A 22,323-nucleotide genomic window follows, 5' to 3' on the forward strand; every position below is an offset into this window, starting at 1 on the left:
ATAAATCCTTTTCCTAACATGTCTAGGCAGGGGACAATAGTGAGGATATGAAAAGCTTTTGCCCCTCTTTCCAGAGGGTAAATAAATAATATTTATTAATCCTATACTCAGTAATTGCAAATCTAGTTTTTCAATTCCCATGAGTTCATATTTGTCCTATTATTTGATTTAGAGTAAGGAGCGAAGGGATCTCACTTCATCTTTGGTATTTCCTTTGAACCTAACACTAATCATACAGTGGAGGGAAGCTCATATTTAAATGTCAAAAGTGGGGCTGGGGTGGTGGATTAGTGGTAGAGCACTTGCCTATCATGTGTGAGGCACTGGATTTGATTCTTAGCACAACATAAATAAATAAATAGATAGATAGATAGACAGATAGATAAAGATATTGTGTCCACTACAACTATATTTAAAAAATTTCAAAAGGTTATTACATTTATGGCCTTGCACTTAATGCACAGGTTGGCAAATTGAGAAGATGCTTCAGAAGAACCTTCCCTCAACAACTAAAGCACTGCCAATATTAACCACAAAGAGGAAATATGAGGGAGATCTTTAATAATAAATTTGTTTCAGAAATTATCTATATCTAAATTGCACATAGAATTTTCCTGTTTTCTTGTTATTCAAGCTTTAGCAATACTTCCTGGAGTTTTTTTTTTTTCCTATCTGAAACTAAGAATAGTAACACTTTACTGTGATTTTTGTAGAAATTTGTGACAATTGACTTCTGTTACGTAAATGCTGATTTCAGGCTTAGCTGCTTCCTGGATCTCATGATTCACTGATTATCTTATTACTGCAGTTAGTGTAAAAAAAAGTACTATAGAAATATTGTGCTTTGATAGCACAGTGTGACATGAAGCAAAGGAACTATTTTATATAAGACATGGTCATGCATTTCATTTGAATGTGGTTAAGTAACTGGGAACTAAATTAGCATTATCATTAGAACAGTTGATAATTCCTTGATGAACATGGGGAATATTTTGAGACTCTCAAAATACTGTGACATATAATCAATGTAGAAGGTAAATTAATTGCCCAGTGGGCATCAGCCTTCAGCTGACTATTTTAAGTATGGTGATGTTGGCCATGGGAAGAATTGCTTCTTGCCTTCAAATTGATGTCCTTGACCTCAAGGGGTATCCATTAAGTTCTCAGATGGCAAAAAAAAAAAAAAATACTTTAGGGTTTTAAAACTACATAACAACAAGATCTTCCCATGTTTAATGCTGCATTCCTCTTCACATAAAATTATGAAAGAAATTCTATAAAAATAAGCTACAGTTGAATGGAGAAGATAAAAATTAACAACTATATAACAGCTTACAGAAAAGTAAAAGACAAAGTATACAGGGATCACTTATCAAAGTGATACAAACTAGAAAAAGTGAGTTAATATCAGTTTGAAGGAACAGGAACAAGTTTATAACTATAAATTTTTTATGAAGCAATTTTGCTACACCTGATTTGTATATAAGTCATGTAAACCCAGTAGAGTTTTTTTCCTCCCATGAAACCTGGAGGCTAATTTGGCATAAAGCCTAGAAGAACAGAGTGTTAGGGTGATTTTTGAGATCCCTCTCTGGAAAGTTGTTTCTGTGTTTGTGCTGTGGAAAGATCATTTTCTTCTATCATTCCCAGGCTAAATGACAGGCTCCCCCCACCTTTTTCTAAACCAGTAATGTTGAATAATTCAATTCACCACTAAACTTCATAATGTCATTTCTGCCAAATATATCTAAAGTCACCTGATTTGTCATTGACATTAAGGGTTAATGTCATTAAACTACAAATCAACTGTTCATCTCCTCAATTCTAACCACTGAGATATTAATTATATTTTTATGAAAGATGCCTTTTATATTAGTTAATTCTGAGCTCTCAGTTTATAGATTTTCCCCACTAATACTTTGCAACAATATAAAAATATTTCTATGATACCATATTTGTTTTTAAGAAAAAAGAAGTTGGCGTAATACCCATTATAATTAAAATTGCTAATCTTTTAGTTCACCTAATTTTGGTTCCTAATTTCCAACCATGTCAGTGAATTTTCCAATAATAAAACCAAATTATATCAAAGCATATTTATAGTTTATTGATATTTATATGTTTTAAATACATCAATGCAATTGAAAGGAAAAACAAACACAGTGCAATAGTCTTAGGTTTTGTTACATAAAATTATTCTAAGAAAAAAAAAGGAGAAATGTGCATGCTGGGATATTTATTTTTATCAATTTTTTCAGTCTTTCCAGATGTTTTTAATCACATTATTGTCCGGGATAGCCCTCTTGAATATACTGAGGTCATTACCAGAATTTTTAATATTAATTATGATAAAACACAAGAATTGTGATAAAAACCTGAAGAATCAATCTATTTTGTCTTATGAAGATATATAAAACATACAGTAGATCTGCATCACTCAGAAACAATGAGAAAAGGCAGCTGGGTATTTTATTAAATGACCGGAAAAAAATAATTTGTGATAATAGTTATACTGTAGATAACCCACAAAGTGTTTTGCTAAACATTGAGATTGTATTTAAAAATGCTTAATATCCTATATTTTGCCTTGTGGCTTTGCTAGAATGCTATTTTTAGAGAGGACTGAACCTTGATTTCCTTTCTCAAAATTTCTTCCAAATTTGCTATGTTCTGGCCTTTCTTCAAATTATTTTTCTTTAGTATGGAACCTTAATTAAATCTCTATAAACTCACACAAATATGGAATGACTCTTTCTGTCAAGAACATTTAATCCTTTAATTCTTTTCTGGTCAATTCCAGTTGGCCAAGTGGCTTAAATCCATTCTTGTTTCATTCTTTAATATTTATTTTTTAGTTTTAGGTGGACATAATATCTTTTATTTTAGTTTTATGTGGTACTGAGGATAGAACCCAGTGCCTCACGCATGCCAGGTGAGTGCTCTACCACTAAGCCCCAGCCCCAACCCCAGCCCCCCTGTTTCATTCTTGAGTTATAGATTAAGGATCTGAATTCTACTTCTTATTTATGAAAACAAAACTTTCCCCCAAAGGCAATGCTAGGCTGGTCAGATATTTGAGGTCCATATTCTCTTTCCACTTTCTTTATTTTCACAGTACTAGGTACTGTAAACATAGTTGCTACATTATAAAGAGACAATTGCATTTCTTCTCTCCATCATATTTTAGAAACACTCATTTTTTTGCATTGCAAGTTTATCACCAGTTAGCACAGTCCTACTGCTATACACAGTGGCAGAAACTTCACCTGAAATACCTACCAGCAGGAATCCTGGGGGGCAAAGATCCTCCCCCTGGCACTGGATGCGGGGCCTGGATGCTATTTAAAAATCCTGCCCTCAGGAAGCTGGGGCAAAATGCCTCCACCCCAATGGCCGGGAAGGATCCTTTTAAGAGATAAAAATTGGCATTAGTCAAAGTTGACTATATAAAAAGTGGTTGATAATTCACTTGAAATTAAACCTAAAATCAACAAAGATATCAAACATTATAAAGAAGCTATGAAATTAAAGGAATGTAATGCATATTTTTTACTCATAAATTTAAAAATAGCTTAGTTTCTTGGAAATAAAGCTCTTATTATAATTAAACAGGGTTTAGAAACTTAGCATCAGAATGATAAGTTAAATTTTTAAATCTACATTTAGAATGGAAAGTCGTGCTACAGAATGGCCAGGTAGACACAAATGTCAGTCATTTATATTGTTTAATTTCAGAATTCATGCTCATATGAGTTATAAACATGCAGAAAACAGCCATGATGGAATCTGTGATCTATGCTGTTTCAAAACGAACAGTGTTTTGCTTTAGGTGTATTAGTATTAGTGCCTAAAATGAGGAAGAGTTTTATTCATATGGTAATCACATATGTTTTTGAAACAAGAATAAGACAATCAACATGCACAATTCTTAGTTTGTTTTCTTTCAGGGACAAGACATTAGAGTTTGCAAAGGTAGAACCATATGCTTTTTCATTTTTAGGAGGGCTATGTGAGGTGAAAAAAATAGTGAACTGTTTTGAAATTTATCCATAAAATTATATGATGTAACACGGAATAAAAGAATATTAGAGCTAAAAAGAACTTTAGAGATCATCCAATACCCTCATTATACAAATGAACAACTGAGGCCTGGACACGGGAAGTGATGTCACATTACTGACAAACAACAGGATCAAACTCCACTACAGAGTGAAAATGAGCAGCGAACCATTTCCTATTTGAAAGATTATGATATCCTTTGAATATGAGTTAGAAATACTGCATTTTGAAATAATAACATTATCATTTGGCATCTCAATGAGTTGAAAGGTGTTGAAATCACTCGGAAGTAAATCAAATATGTATGTGGTCTCAGTGAAAGGACAGCACTGATAATGGAGATGGCCAATCTAAGGTACAATCACAATAGGACCCTAAAAGCAAATTACACTGATGATTGGAAGGCATCTATCTCATCTGGGCCCTCGGAAATGCCCATTGGGCTGAGCACCATCACAGATTGTATGCTGGGGTGAGATTTACAAAAAATCCTGGGTTTGTTGAAGACACTACTCTGTTTCTCAACCAAAATTTTCTGCCCAAAATAAGTTAATATTGGAGCATCTTTGAACTTGGGTCAGAACTAAGGGGACCAAGTAGACCACACTCTTCCTTCTGTAGAGAAAGTCTTTGATAAAGAAAAGCCAGAATCTGTAAGATCTTCAAAGGTATTTGTATATAAGAGCAACGTTTGTACATTTTAGTAGGTGGTGACCATATATTATGTGACCAATACCAATGTTTTAAAGAAAGCATAGATAGAAAATGACATACTGTATACAGACATTTCATAGTAAACTGGTCCTATGAGGCAGAGCTAGAAACCCTTCAACATTAAGAGAAATAGTGAAAATATCAAGGAGTAGGCCAGAAAGTTCTCTGAGGTAACTTTGAAGAAACAGTGGAACTAATTTCTCTCTGTGACTGTGTGGAATATTTATCACAGAACACAAAAACTGATGTGCAGTGTCTCCCATATAAGGCATTTTCCACATTGTGATGTTTCATCATTGTCTGGGAAAACCTCATAACCAATGAAGGCTTTAGCTGTACCTGATGGAGGTAAGCTTATCATACATTTATATGGCATGTATAAGATTACAATAGAAATGCTATTGTTATAATAGGAAAAATCATTAATTACAAGACATGCCAATTTTAATTATATGCTCTTAAAAAATAAAATAATTCCATTTTATCTGATATTTGATTTATTAAAATCAAGTAATTAGGGAGCTGGTTTCAAGAATATTATCATAGCTGGGTACAGTGGCACATGCCTGTAATCGCAGAGGCTCAGGAGGCTGAGGCAGGAGAATCCCATCCAAGTTCAAGGCCAGCTTTACCAATTCAGGAAGACCCTAGTAACTTAGCAAGACCCCATCTCTAAATAAAAATAAATAAACAAATAAAAATGGGTTGGGGATGTGGCTCAGTAGTAAACTATCCCTGAGTTCAAAAAAGAAAGAAAGAAAGAAAAAAAATTACTATCATAAGGAAAAAGAATAATTTGGTCATGCAGAACAAAGAAGCAAGGATAAAAATAACCTTAAAGGAAGTTTAAAGAAAAACAACAAAAGTATGTAGAACAGTAACTCCAAATATTGTTAATATGCTACACATTTAGAGATTTTTATGTTTTTGCTATTTTTGCTAACATTATCAAAAACTTCCAACTTAGAAAAGATGCCATTATTTTAGCTCCTTGAAAGGAACTAAATACAAACATTATTTTATTGCTATGATTACACTGATTACTGTTTCTGTGGTTGTGACAGCCTGTCATGTTTAATAGCAGCTTTCCCTTCCCTCAACTTGCTGCATCATTCATAATGGCTTTGTTATGCTTCTTTACCATGGCTAGAAAGGTCTTTCATTTATTGTGGTGTGTCTTCCATCAGGAGCTCTCTCTCTCTCTCTTTTTTTTTTTTTACAGATGAAAAACAAAACAGAAAAACTGCTGTACAAGAATACATATTCAGCTGAGATATTGTATTTTGTGAGAATAATCCCTTGTCATTTTTCTTCTTAAGGTCAGTCATGTCAATAGAAAAAGCATGAAGCACTACAGCTCTAAGTTTTTACAATTCATTTAGGAAAAACTGAAATTCTTTTTGGTTGGAATTTCCTTATCCCTTCATCTATAAGAAATTAAGCTTAAGGATTTGGTGTGAAATAATTTAGGTCTGTTTTTTTCCAGTTGCTCAAGTTGCTGACCCTCTATGACTGGATTATTATTTTTTAAAAGAATTATGGAATTTATCAATCAATTATATTGAAGCTAAAGAAGAAGCAATGTCTATATAAAGTTTAGCCAGAGAAATGTCACTTTCCATGGGTATTTTGTTCTTATTTATACTCATTAACTATTTATTAAGTTGATTTATGAACTCAATACTTGAGTGTCTGGTTTGTTTGTGATCTTGAGTCCTTCAGTGGTACAGTGGTTCTCAACTTTGGTATTACCTTCATCCTAGAGCATCATAAAATTATGACCTGGAAAAGGCATTACTAGTGTTTAGTGCATGGAGGGCTGAAGGTATTGCAAGATGTGATGTACTTGTTGCAAAATGAGAATTCTTTCTCCAAAAGCTAGTAGCACCCACTGAGAAGTATGTACAAGAGTAATGAATGATTTTTAAAAATAGCTGCTATTAATTGGTCGCTTAATGAGACTAGGGTGTGAAAAAAAGCAGAAGTTGACAATGTTTGTATTCTGACATCTGACTTGATCAATTAAAGGAGGATTCTGATTACTGAGATATTGTATTTGATAATGAGTTGTCTTTCAGGGTAACCAGCTTCAAATAGTTAAAATATATTTGACATAAACTCTAAGAAACAAAATCCCATTTTGCATTTGTTATTAGAGCAATCTGAAATAAATCTATATTGGAAATTAGGCAACACTAAGAATTCATGTAAAAGGTAATAAACTATGACCTCAAACCCTTGTGCCTCAATTTCCTTATTTGACAAATAAAAATGATAAGTGATCCTACTTCCTGGGGCTGTTTGTGAAGAGAAAGCAAAAGAAAATTATCATAAATACAATCCAACAGTTTTTTTTTTTTAAAGAGAAGCCTCTTTAGGTACGAAATAGAGATAAAAATAGGTGAAATTTTCTAACTCCTTCCCTCCACATATGCACACAAACCCCTAATAGAGGAAATCCCTTCTCTGAAGAAGATGTATCAATAATTGAACGTGAATGCCAAAAATTTAATAACAAGGGCAATATCCCCGAAATAGGAATTTCTGAGATATGGCTCCTTCACATTGTTTTTCATTATGTTGGTTTGTTGCAAGTAACAATTATGATCTATGTGTATCCAATGGAAACAATGATTTAATTAGATAAAATTTAGAATTGAAAACTTAAAACATAAACATAGGGATGGTGTTGTACCTCAGTGGTAGAGCACTTAACTAGCACCCATGAGACACTGGGCTCAATCCTCAGCACCACATAAAAATGTATAAATAAAACAAAGGTGTTGTGTTCATCTACAACTAAAATATATGTAAAATAATCCAATCCTCAAAAAATAAAGGCTGGATGACAATGGGTGGAGGGTGCTATGGAAGAGTAGAATTACTTTAGGTAGAGGGGAGTAAAGGGAAGGCAGGAGGTATGGGGGTAAGAAGAATAGTAGAATGAATCAGACATTATTACTCTCTCCCTCTTTATATATATATATATATACAAAATGGGATACATATATATATATATGTAGAATAGTTATATATATATAACTATTCTACACCATGTACAACCAGAAGAAAGAATGAGACATTATACTCTATTATATATGATGTATCAAAGTACATTCTGCTGTCATATATAACTAATTAAACTAATTAAAAAATTATATATATATATATATATATATATATATATATATATATATATACATACAGAGAGAGAGAGAGAGAGAGAGAGAGAGAGAGAGAGCGAGAGAGAGAGATGTTTGAGGTGCTGTAAGAAGATTAATTTGCTCATTACTATGTTTGGTTCTCCTCTATTATAGACTGTTCAGCTATCAGTTTACTTCATACCAGAGTTTTCAAAATTGGGGTGGTAAGAGAGCAGTAGAGTACATAGGAGATGAATAGTAGAAAGAAAATACTAGAAATTATACTTTTATTCTTTATCTTATCCTTTACATTGTTTTTTTGTGTATTTTTTGTATATATATGTATATATACTATATATATATTATCAATAATAGTTCTTACAAATAAATTATAACTAAAATGTAATGATAATACCTCCTGAGAAGGGTGCTCAAACATTTTTTATTGTTAGAGGTATGTAATGAGACAATTTTGGAGATGACTTGTTCAACCAATAAAACAGTGACAAAAAAAGGCTAAAAAATGGATAAAGTGAACAATTTATTTCAAGAACTTGAGCAATTAGAGCAAGGCCTTGATTTTACCTGTTCCAAGACAGGGATCCTAGAAGACCACCTTGCTCCTTACACAGTAGTTCCCAATCTTGGATGTATATTAGAAAATATATAATAAAGGACAAGTGAGCAAAGAGAACATGGAATATTCATCTCTTCAACTCTTAAAATGAATTCTTCATCAACTAGATTATGAAAAGCAAGAATGATCTAATCAGATGTCAAAAGAAGGGCCACAAAAAACCTTGGAAATAGTATTAAAAGTTAAGAATTCTATTTGTATCAAAACACATCTGGCCATAAATATTTAGCATTTTATGTATGATCTGCCTGTATATAGTATAGTCATTATTTGAAATCAAGTTTTGAAATAAATTGAACTTAAAATCAGACTGTAAATTTTAAAATTTTATACTATTAACATGAGATTATATTATTTCAAAATTTTTTTTATTCTTTTATATTTTACTTGTTTTATATTAAACACAAAATGCAACAAATTCAATAAAGTAGTACATACATATGACTTATACATAAATATCTATGTAGTAGACAAATTTGACTCAAAAATATTTACTGATGGGGTGTGACCAATGACTTGGAGAGCTAAACACTAAATCTAAACGCATTCAGAGGAGAGATCCCTTCTCTATTTTTTTCATATCTCTGGTTGTATAAAAAGTATATTCACACCAATTTGTGTCTTCATATGTGTACTTTGGATAATAATGTCCATTACATTCCACTATCCACCATCATTTTTAACCCCATACCCCTCCCTTCCCCTCCCACCCCTCTGCCCTATCTAGAGTTTGTCTATTACTCCCATGCTCCCTTCCCCCATTCCACTATGAATCAGCCTCGTTATATCAGAGAAAACATTTGGCATTTGGTTTTTTGGAATTGGCTAACTTCACTAAGCATTATCTTCTCTAATTCCATCCATTTACCTGCAAGTGCCATGATTTTATTCTCTTTTATTGCTGAGTAATATTCCATTGTGTATATATGCCACATTTTTTTTTTATCCATTCATCTATTGAAGGGCATCTAGGTTGATTCCATAGTTTAGCTATTGTGAATTGTGCTGCTATAAACATTGATGTGTCGTGACTCTGTAGTATGCTTTTAAAAAGTCCTTTGAGTATAGACCGAGGAGAGGGATAGCTGGGTCAAACGGTGGTTCCATTCCCAATTTTCCAAGAAATCTCCATACTGCTTTCCATATGGGCTACATCAATTTGGAGTCCCACCAGCAGTGTATGAGTGTGCCTTTTTCCCCACATCCTTGCCAACAATTATTGTTATTTGTATTCATAATACCTGCCATTCTGACTGGAGTGAGATGAAATCTTGGAGTAGTTTTTATTTGCATTTCTCTAATTGCTAGCGATGATGAACATTTTTTTTCATATATTTATTGATTGTATATCTTCTTCTGAGAAGTGTCTGTTCAGGTCCTTGGTCCATTTATTGATTGGGTTATTTACTTATTTATTTATTTTTTTGAGTTCTATATATACCTTAGACATTAGTGCTGTATCTGATGTGTGAGGGTAAAGATTTGCTCCCAAGATGTAGGCTGAAAGATCCCTTCTTCATCCTCAAGTATACAGCATTGAGTTCTGGAATCTGCACACAGAAGCCATTCTGCAACTGTTTTGCATTAGCCATGGTGCTTCGGAGAAGCAGAACTGCATAGTGCAAAGATAAAATAGTTTGTTTGACCAAACGCCGCACACAGGGCTGCTCTCCTTGAGGACTCATTACTCCTGAACCTTGAAGGATTCTCTACCAAGACACTTTCATTTGCCCTTTCTTTGTCAAACATGGGCTTTCCTCATTCATCATGTAAATGAGGTTTTCAACATGTCTCTCACTTCTATTTCTTGGTTACAACAATTTTTAGCATCATATGTTCTCTCCTACACTAACATATAAAAAAGGAAACCACAAGCCCATTAAGTTTGAGCTATTGCTACTTAGTTTTCTGTGATGGTCGATGAGATGGAAGAATCACTAAGTTTACATCACCAGAAAGAAAGACCCACAAAAATAAGAATAGCCATTTTAAGGTAAAGCCTAGGAAGAGTGCATCTAGTACTCCATGGAGATTTATTTTGGCTCTCTTTAGTGAGTAGCATGTATGTTAGAAAAGATTAAGCTGCTTGACCTGTATAGAAAATATTACTGTCTCATTGTGATTTGCTCTAGACCAGCAGGGGGTCCAACTTTATCTCCTTAACAGGGATCATATCACTATGATCAAAAGATTACAGAGGGAGTTTCCAATAAATACAAATTGAATAAGTGAAGATACATATATATATCCTCCAAAATCATATATACATATACATATGTGTATATATGTATATATATATATGTGTGTGATCATATATATATATGATTAAATATATTATATAAATATATTAAAATTGGTCACTTTATTTAATTGTATATATGCATATATAATTAAATTAAAATAATATAATTATATATATAATTAAACTAAATTTAAAAATATATAATTAAATAAAATGTGACCAATTCTTTTGTAGGATGCTATCTTGCTGGAATTTAAGGAAGTACTCACCCAATTGCTTCCTAGGCCAATAGTCACCTTCTTTGGCTTGAAAACAGCTATTTTTTTAATTGAATGTGAAAACTTAACTATGAATAACTCATTCATTCATTCATTCATATTTTTATTCATTCATTGACTTATTCATTTATTCAGTAAATGTTTATTGAAACATTTTTCTTTACTTATGATATACATTTATCATACCAAAAAAAGTAGAAAATCAAATAATTTTTGATGTGACCATTTTTTCAGGAAAGGCAAAGATATACTCTAGAATTTTGTCCATTTTATACATTCTTATAAATAGAAATACCCCTACAATTAATTTAGTGTTTTCTTCTTTACTTTCCTAACTAACCTTAGTCCAGATTCTTCAGCACCAAATACAATTAAAGATCTTGTAAGCTTAATTGTTTTGCTTTTGACTTTTTTAATACTTCATGTCACTGCAATATGAATTTTATAGATTTCTCATCCAATTATTGTTCAATAGGTCATAATGAAAGTATTGAAGCAAAAAGAGCAATTTCATGGCTAGATTTTTATGAGTTATTTCTTCAGTGCCTTCAAAATAAATTTTTAGCTTTTCCTGAATAATGTTTATAATTTAACATTTGTAGAATATATATAAAATGATAGGTGCTATTTTCAAAAGTCAAAGCATTAACAAGGAGAATCAAAATTTTTAAGTTGATTAAGAAGCTTATTCTGAAAAATAAGTTTTAATATACATTTAGAATAGTTTTTTTGATTTTTAAAAGTGAATATTTTAAATGCTTAAATTTCCTCCCTTGTAAGATTATGGAATTGCACTAAAACTTCCCTAAATTTCCTTTAAGCTCTAAAGGTCAGGATTTTTGTTCAATTTGCTTTTTGAATTAAGCGTATATTTTCCCCACATAGGGATTATGTCCAGTAGTTTAACTATGTTCATATTCAGTGGGATATAAAAAACTAATTACCAAATAATGTCCTAAATAAATATGAGATCTACTAATGGAAATGCCATCCCTAACTGATTCATCTTAGACAGATAGGAGCTAATAATAAGAAACATATTGGTTTGCTGTGAATTTCGTGTGTATTAGTGTATTAGTGGCAACACTAATTGTTCAATAAGATAAAGGAATATATTTTTTCTTCTTTTTCTTTCTCCTTAATTTCATAAACTGGTCCTGCCATTCCATGTCTCCATGCCTCTGTCATATTCCCTTTTTCTAGAAGGCCCTTTGGTCTTGGCTGGCATTAACTCCTGCATCAAAATGTGACTGACATCCCTAGGGAGAATTCTCTCTGCTCCCTCCTGTGTGCCTCCATATCACCTTAGATACTACAACAGAGATACAATAGAGATCCCAGATAAGTATTTATTTTTCAATTTAATGGCACCAAATTCAAATGTGTTTACAGGCCTGCCAGATACAATAAATACGAAGTTGGTGACATGCATTCAGTTGAGCTGAAGGGTAAAACTTCTGACTGAAGACAATGAATGCAAATGTTTTTAAAACATAGAAATCAAATAACGCACACCTCTTGGGCAACTTTAGCTTGGAGGCCTGGCTGGTGACTCTGGTGTGTATACTCTCTTTCCCACCAGGCTATGAACCCTGGAGAACAGGGAGGAATTGCATGTGTCTGAGTCTTCTTTTCATGCTCAAGCCTAGAGCTTGTGCACGGTAGGAGCTCAATGCAATATTTATCAAGTTGAATTAATATTATCTTTATACAAATACCTCAAAGGCAGTTTGACTTTGTACAAATAACAGACTGAGCTTTCAAAACCATGTATACTCTGGTAATACAAATATCCTCCAAAATGTTTGTATAATTATTAAAATTCATTGAGATTTATGACTTCCTACTTTAAACACTTATGAAGAGCCAATGTTAAGGAAACAAGGACAGGCTAAAAATTTAAAGTTCTTTTATCTAAGAAGTAAAAAGGAGGTGAATTGAACTTAAAAAGCATGTCCTTCTAACTGAGCCACCATGCAAGCCACTTTGTTCAATGGAATCCTTCCTACCCATGTTCTTTTCTAGATTTACACTTTTAAACTATATGTTCCTTAAAAAGTACTTTTACACTTCAGGTGCCAAGAGTAAGCTAAGGAGTTGTTTAGCAGCATTTATCAACATGTTTGAGCACTAGACCTATTTAGCTTCATAGCCAACACTGGCTAGGTACTTAATATTTATGAACTGTGGGTATATCTGCCAGGTTTGCACATTCAGCACACAGCAAAAAGAGGTCAAGATGCAGGCTGCATTGGCCTCCTTGTAACTTTTCAAAGGTGCCTACAAACCAGACTGGTCATTTATTGCTCCTATGTATCCTAATGTTACGTTGCATTGTTGCTCTCAAGTATATAAAGTTTAAAAGAGAATGTTCTGAATTTAATTTTACTCAGATATAACAACATCTTAGGTTGCACTATCTACAAGCAAATGTGTTAATATATACCAACATTTCTAATATAAGACTGAAAGATTCAGATTCCTTTCAAAGTGTTACTAGCTATTCAGGTCAGAATGGTACTCATCTGTATAGTTTAATTATTACCATACTGAACATTTGATTGATCTTTAAAAGTATGAGGCAACACAATCTTAAATATAATAGAGAACCATCCGCAGAGAATGCAACTAAGCTACTCCTTACTGTGACTTTACAGTTACTCTGACATCATAAATGTGTGACTGGGGCTGTCACCAGGGTGGTAATATTGGTGGTGTGGTGGCAGCAAGGACAAGACAAGTCCACTCTTCAGGTCAAAAATCTCTGCTAAAGGAAAGCATGAGGAATTTGTTCCTGTGCTCTCACCTGCATCTATGCAAGGCGTATATACTTTAGTGGACAACTATCTGAGTCCTTCCACTTCAGATTATGTTATTGCTTATTTAAACAATTTGAAAATGTTCGTTATTTGGAACTAGGTTGAGGAGAAACCCAAACATAAGAACATAAAAAATCTTTCACTTTTTTTCTCCAAACATACTAGAAGATTCATTGTTATTTGAATATGTCGCTCACAGCATCTAGCACAAAGTAAGAATATCCCATCTTTTTCTGACTTATTCTAAATACCCTTTTCAAATGCCATCTCTTCTAAGAGGCTCTCAGTTTTGCCACTTGGAATCATTTTCCCCTGCAGTAAAGCTACAGTGGGAAGAACACGATTCTGAAGGCAAAGGGATTTAGTTTCAAAGCCTGCTGCATGACCTTGCACAGTCATTTAAACTCCCCGAACCTCAGTTTCCATCTTGGTAATGTGTTGAAAATTGTACATTTAAATAATTCAGGACAATTATTTAAGATAGTGTTTATAAATTTCCTGGTACCAAACGGTCACACAAGTAAGGCCTCATTACCTGCCTTTCTTAACTCTTTCTTTTCCCTCTTTCATTTGGAAGTAATAAGTTTTCATTGTAGTGTGCTTATTTCTGTTCATGACTAGTCTTACTGTATATTCTTTGAAAATACTTCTAATTTTTGTATTTATAACAGAAGCTGGCATGGCATATTGCTTATAGGCATCAATTGCACAGATTACTTTTAAAAAATGAGAATTATAAAGTATGTCCATGTTTTCTTTATTTGTGACAATGTTACTGATGGTTTGATGTCAACTTCTAAAGGTGAAATGAGAAATTCATGTAACTGGCTTAGGGAGTTAGACAAAATATTATTACACTCCTAAAATGTTGACATGTCAAGCCACACAGGCAGCTCACGTGTTCTTTCATTCCCAGGTAGATGGACATAAGGGACATAATCACACAGGGGGCTTTAACACATATACTTACTCTCCTGCATCTCTGTGAGCTTTTTCATACGTGTCTTCCCATTTATGGGATTTAAGGAACAGAGGGAGAGAACATTTTGAAATCAGAGCTAGCAGGTCTCTTAGCATGAGAGAAAAAATGAGGCACAGAGCTAAAAGTGCTATTCTGTGAAGGGAGAGACTGACTCAGCCCTCATTCCCTGTGGGCCTAACTATTCAGATGTATCTGCTATTCCACGCCAAATATAGCCTTCAAGAAAAGCAATAATGGTGTGTTGGGCTGTATTTTAAAATAAGATCATAAATGTGAAATGGGCTTGAAAAGAATAAGGTGTTACACAGTTTAATGCATTTTTAACTTTTTATTGAAGCTATTCCTTTTTTTAAGCTTGATACCATTGAGGCCTATATTAATTTAACTTTCAGATCTGATCTGAGGCAACACTCATTCCTGATAATAAAGGAGAAAATGGAAACAGACAGAAAGAGGCCTGATTTTTATTCTTCTTAAGCTACCTTAACCGGGCATGTCGAGACTGCCTGAAATAATATCTCCACTCACCATCTCCCAGCCTCTTGCTGTGTCTCCATTTTCAACTTTGTTTGCCATTAGGTTATCCTTGAAAGGACATTAGAGTGATTTCAGAATGAGAGTCCAAGTATATCCTGTTCCATGAGAATATTGTTAAAGGAGGTCCAGGGATTTTATGGAGAAAAAAAAAAAAATGAGAGAAAAGGAGCTAGCAAGTATTGTTCCCGGTTGAAAATGTCCCTACTGATGTAGTCTTCAGAGCTGTCCCAAGACAATTTCAGACTCTGTATCATTAGATTACTGGTTCACTTAACTTACATGCTTTCCATTACATTTTAAACATTGGCTTGGATGTAAATTTGGGTAGTTTTCTGAAATGTTCTGCTAGGAGTTGTGAATGATTATAGCTCCTTGGAAATAGTGACAGAGTGAGAGAAACGGCAGCTTCTGGCATGATATACGTGGAGAGGAAAACACTTGGAAGCACTTTGCCTGCATTTTATTTCTGCATGGGCTCTTTGGGCACTCAGCCACTTGCAAAGCATTATTTAACAAATTATGGCATCACAGAAACTGTTTTATGCTCTGGATGTTAGTTTTCAAAAGAGGAACCAATAAATGTCTGAAGTTTTAATATCAAAGAGAACAGGACTGAGTTAAGATTAAAAGAACATTTATATTTGCAAGTGAAAAATGAAACTTATAGCATTCTATGTATTATATTCAATTTTACTGCTATTTAAATGGGCTCATTTTATGTACATATTGTTGTATTAAGGTTTAAAAAAGATGCTTGTTTACTGATACCTTAAAAGGGGCCTGATCATTTTACTATATGATGGGAACATATCACTAATTTTTACAGTTTCAAAGTTTATTTTCACTTTATAGTTTCAGGTTAATTTTTGCAGTTTAGAGAATAGTGATGCACTTTTTTTTCTATTTGATTTATAAAAAAATCCAAATAATCAGCTCTCTCATTTACTCTTTATATACTGACATGCATGCTCTCAAAGGGAGCAGATCATCATGAAGGTCTATTGTTTGAGGCCGTGGGTAAATACTGTATCATATGAATCACCCTGTAGAATCAATAAGGTTGGGCCAGTAGAGAACTGGGAGATAAACTGCTTCCTGTAAAGCAGTGGTTCATCCATGTGAAGCAAATTCAGTGTGCTAGATAAGGTAATTTACTAAATGGTACTCCAGTGCCCTAGAAGACTTAATTCACCTCTGCTGAATGAGCAGTTGGAGCAAACTTAATTATTGAGAGTTACCCATTCATACTCAAAGGCATATAGATCTCAAATGAAATGTTCTTTAATTGAGTGCACATAACTCTGGGGTAACCTGGGTACAGAATAGAAAATATATAAATGAGCGTGACCTAATTAGAAAGTCTCATTTAAACCTGCTTTTCAGATCACATCTTCATAGCACCGAGTGACAGTGACAACACCGAGTGACAGTGACTAAGGAGATGAGATATTTTCAGGAAAGCAAAAAGCAAGTGACAATATCATAGCTTAACACTAATCACAAACTCTTGAGTTTGGAGGGCATCCCAGAGAGCTTTTCTTAAGTATAGATTTGCCTACAATCTAGCAAACTGTATTTATAGAAAATATTTTTTTGGCAAAGATAAAAACTGTTTAGTAGAAGAGGCTTATCAAGAAATAGCAAAGAGTAGATAGATTTGGGAGTTAATTATGTATATAGATTCAAAAAGTGGTTACATAAAGTTGTATGTTTATGTGTGAATTCATGTGTTTAAAGCTTTCGACATCCTCCCACAGAGTGAACAAATGTAAAAGGTATTTTTAAAAGTTTAATTTTACATGGTATAAAATGATTTATTTCCTTGAGTTTTTTTCTTTGATTTATAATATATATCTTATGGGGGTAGTGGGGATACCCTTACAAATAATCTCTATTATTTGAAAATATCCAGTCTGAAACAAATTTTTTAGAAATATGTATCTCCTCTAAAGCTCATGTTGCTCTTCCCACAAAAGGAACAATCTCAATGAATACTTGATGATAGAGGAAGTTCTTTATTTTCTGATCATGATCTGACTTCATAGCAGAGATGGACAGTGGCCCTTCAATATCACGTCCCTTCTTCAACTTTTTGGAATGGCTGATTTTAAGCCGTCATTATGATTTACCAGAATAAAGACCAGATTTTTTTTCCATCTTCCTTGTATATCCAGATGAGGAAGTGATTAAGTTTGTAAGTGTTCTGAAAAGAAGAAAATGTGACTTTGTGTCCCTCTTCCTCCTTCAAGTGTACAGCTTAAGCAACCACCTAGAAAGTGTTCAGAGGACAGCTGCTGAGTAAAAAAACACCACCCCAGGTCTTCATGTGATATCCTTCACTATCACAACTCCACACTAGACTGTAATTTCCATAAACTTCATATGATCTTGCTCACTGTATCCTTAGCACTTGAAAACAGATGACTAATTAAATGAATCTTTCATTTTCACCATTATTTAATTTTATTTTTCCCATTTATATAATTTTATCACTTTCTTTTGACAAGGATGAATTCCAATGACTAAATGAAACATCCTGTCCTACTAATTTCATTTTAATTCATGGTTTTAACACTCAGATGAGGTTTCATTTTTATCTTCCAACAGTAAAACAAAGTGTATATATAAAGTTGGTATGGTTTGAACTTAGAAAAGCAAGTTACCTGCCCGAATTGAATTCTTTTTCCATTTAAGTTCAATAACTGTGAAATCAACTTCAGGGCAAAAAAAATATTGCTGACCCAAAGAATACAAGCTTGTCAAGACTTACATGTCAATGTACACTTGGAGCAATCTAACAGAAAACATTCCCTAAAGTTGGGGTTCCCACCGAATGTGATTGGTCAGGCTAGTGGTGAACTGGGTGGAAAGAATGTGGGAGGGGTACATAGCAGATGAGACTGATACTCTCTGTATGATGATCAGACACTTGTAAGGCAGATGTACCTCTGTCACTGAACCACTCAAGGGAAAAACTACCAACAAAATTTTTATTTACTGTGGAATCTAGAAATTTCTTGAAAATTTATATAAATCTAGTATCTTTAGATGAATCTCATTGGTTGTTGGCCCTTTATATAAAGAAATCAACACTTTTTTTTTCAAGGAAAAATAAAGTTTTCACAGAAAATAGCTATCTCTTTGTGAGAGTTTTCTCTATTCTCCCAAATCTCTCAGAATAGCAAGGGTCTGAGAATCATACTTTTTATAATCCTCCCATCTCCCCCTACATAGAATCTGTGTGCTCCTCTCAGTAAATGGACTTGACCAGTGAGCCAATTGCTAAATTTAGATTCCTCTTTTACAATGGTTTTCTAATCCCAGGGGGTGGTGTCCAGTGAATTCTATGCAGTAAATATCTTTTATAGTCATATTCTTCTTTCTCTCTTAACTAAAATTACCTAGCCTTATTTACGCCTCCCCCTATTTTTCACTCTGGTTCATTGCTATCATTTTTTATTGACTTCCCTATCTTCAGTTTAATTTCCCTTCAATCGTTCTTATATTCAGCTGGCAGAAAGATATTCCTAAAGTGTAGTGTGCTTATGTGATTTCCCTGTTTAAAACCTTTCAAAAACTCCCCACTGATTTAAGAATAATGCTCACAGTTTATATTACACTGCAATGCACAGCACAAACTATTGTTATTAAAATTTTAACAATTTAGAACAATGAAAATTCCCTTTCATCATCCAGCTAATCCCAGCCCCCTACAGTTATTATTTTGATGTGTGCCCTCTCGGATGTTTTCATGTCTTTTTCTTGTTCATAAATATAGAGATAAAAATAAGTATGTTTGTGAATTTTTAAAGTAAATGAGATTATACTCTTTATATTAAATTTAACTTTCTTTTTACATTTAAACTTGATTATACGTTTGAGAGTGCCTTCATGATATTAATCTACCTCTTTCTTTTTAACTCCATGTACAGATATGCAGTAATTTATCTAACAATTTCCTTCCTAATGAATATTTAGGTTATCACATGTATATCTGGAATAGTTATACAGATGTAGAGTTTCAGATTAAACTATATATGCCTTTAAAAATATAACAGATACTTTCAAATAGTTTACTAAGTTTATATTAATTTATACTCCTACCAATAGTAAACTGTAAGTACATCTATTTCCCCATGTGTTCACTAATACAATAACAATCTCTTCAATTTTTTACTAACTAGGTAAAAATTATGTAATTTTTTTATTTCCATATTACTGGCTACTAGTGAAATAAAATATATTTACTTACTTTTATTGATCATTTTATTTGCTTTTATAGAAATTAGGTGTTCATGTTTTTACCCCATATTTATGTGTTTTCTTTAAAGAGGAAGTGTAAGAATTCATTATATAATCAGCATATTAATTTTTGTTTTAAAAGAATCTCTTGCTTGTCAATCTTTTGGGCCACATCTCACAAAATTCAAACAACCTATGTTTCCATAATAAGAAAATGGTTGCAGGTCTGTACACAATTTAAACCTGTAGTACATCTCTGTAGCTTCTTCCTACTTGCTTTGCCTGCTAAGGAAATAACCCTTTCCTCATCTTTCTAACCAAGCTAACTTTTACTCATCTTTCAAACTCTGCTTAATTTAGTTTCCTTTAGGCAAGTTTCTTTGATTCTCATTCTTCAGCTAGATCCAATGTGCTTACCCTGAGCCTTCATCTATCACATATTACTGCATTCACATTAATACTTTGCCTGTAACTTTTGACAGACTTCTGCACTTCTGGGGAATAGAGATAGTCATTTGTGTCAATATCCTACTCGCTTCTGAAAATGTTTGTTGACTGAATGATTCTGTAAATTCAACCTTTGGAAAGATTATTAAAACCATTCCTCTTTTCAATAATAAGATTTGGAATTTCTCCAATAGTCATCCACAATTTTTCCTCAAAGTAATTATTAAAGTATCTAAAGATTTTCTTATTAATTGCTTGAATAAAGAGAAAGAGTGTGAAAAGTGATTAGGTTCATATTATAAGACATGTTAATTTTTAAAATGAAAGAAAATATTATGGCTATCATTCAATCAAGGAAGTGAAGAACTGGAAAGAGCCTAAATATCTGGGCATTCTTGAACTATGCTATTTGCATCCCTGTAGCTATATGTTCTGTGTCAGTCTGTTTCATGGTTGAGCTTTCTTAATTAATATTAAATTAATGCAAAATTTGCCTTCATGAAACATCATTTTGTCTCCAATCTACTGGTCTTAATTCTGCCTCCTGAAATTGCATGTGATAACTCAAATGATAACTGGAGAGACCAATTACTTGCTCTTCTATTTTTTAACCTATATTTTTGATAGTAGGCTAAAGATATCTTGATCTACTAAAACTTATATTAAAATCTCATCATCCTGGTTGATCTACTTTTGAACAAACTGTGTTTTGATAATGTTGCCCTTAAAAAGTATCATCTGAAACTGACCAGTATTCACTAGATGTTCATTCAGTTCTTCCCAAAGTAGAACATCAAAGTACTCTTGAATCCCTTTAGAAGGTCCTCTTTTTTTTTTTTAAGTGCAACCTACAATGTGGTTAATTTTTTTTTATAATAGCCCAGTCACACAACTATTACTGAACTTGTGGCCAATCAAACTCCACTGGTGTTTTTTAGGTGACCGGGATTAATACCTTACTAGCCAAAGTAATCTAACGGCACACTGCTTTATACTTGTTTTTTAAGTTTTTCATGATTGCTTTGGTCCTAATCACTCACATTAAATTTCTTGTACACAAGTAAGAAACAGATTTAGAACTTTATTAGTGTTCTCTATCCTTTAAATAATCCAACAATTACCAAATCAATCCATTAAGAGGCACTAGTTTTCAATACAGATACAGTTGTTATCGGAAAGCTGTAGTGGAAGTTCAGTATTATTTTTATTAAGAGTGGATTATTTTCTTACCTTATACTTATTTCAGTAGCATTACATATACAGTGGTGTAATTTGATCTATATGGATTTTGTCATGAAGATGTGGACAGAAATTTTTAAAAAATCAACATAATGAAGAGCATGAGCTTTTAATTTAGAAAGATATAGATTCACCTCATGATTTTTCCCCTTACTAGCTATGTGATATTGAACAAACTCCTTAATATTTCTAATTAAGTTTCCCTATTTGTGAAATAGAAAAATGATGATGATGATGATGATGATGATAATAATAATAATAATAATAATAATAATCAATTTTGTAGTTTTATGAGGATTAATGAAACTACTTATGAAAAATGCATAGCATAGTATCTGGCACAGGGCAGGCACAGAGCCATTGGCAAATAAGAAGGAAACCACATAAGGAAAGTGAGACTCTCTTGAGCCAGCTGTGTAGCAGCACAAAGAAGCCTAATGTGAAAATATGTCACACTTGTGTAATTTCTTGAGGTTTAAGATCTGGGAACCAGAAGGCCAAAAAACTTGTGCAGTACCATTTACTATGATCACATTCTATTACCTGGCTAAGGTCTCATATTACCAAGAGTGTCATATAAACCAAAAACCATGTTAAAATAGCATCATAAAACAAAACCAAAAAAACAAGAAAAAGGAGCAACTAAGAGATCAGTGTTTAAGGTGACACAGGCATTAATCAGAATATAGATTTTTGGTCCAAGAAAACTACTGTAGATAAATTGCCAAGATAAAAAGGATAGTTTGCACATATACATAAAATGCTGACTGAGGGAAAAATAGTAAAACTGGATCAAAATAACCTTATGGTTTTATGAACAGAAAGGGGCAGCAGAGCTATGCTGAAAAGCTGCTTGTGTGTTATACATTGTAGTGGTGGTTCTGAGTTCTGAGCTCATTTTCAAGCAAATTTCATTGACCTTCTACATTTCACATTGACCTTGATGTTTATAAATGCTGCAGGGCTCAGCAATTAGTCTTTTGT

At 33.1% G+C, this 22,323-nt stretch overlaps 1 protein-coding gene across 1 annotated transcript in view; it reads right to left on the reverse strand.

The window, feature by feature from the left end:
* The window catches only part of Epha6 (EPH receptor A6), a 785,836-nt gene that overhangs the window by 138,902 nt on the left and 624,611 nt on the right, over positions 1–22,323 (reverse strand). The window contains exon 12 of the mRNA XM_076868894.2: positions 3,280–3,405. Within this exon, the coding sequence (XP_076725009.1) occupies positions 3,280–3,405 (126 nt within the window). The remainder of the gene's footprint in view (positions 1–3,279; positions 3,406–22,323) is intronic.

This window comes from Callospermophilus lateralis, chromosome 10, assembly GCF_048772815.1.
Source record: "Callospermophilus lateralis isolate mCalLat2 chromosome 10, mCalLat2.hap1, whole genome shotgun sequence".
In the NCBI taxonomy this organism is placed as follows: domain Eukaryota; kingdom Metazoa; phylum Chordata; class Mammalia; order Rodentia; family Sciuridae; genus Callospermophilus; species Callospermophilus lateralis.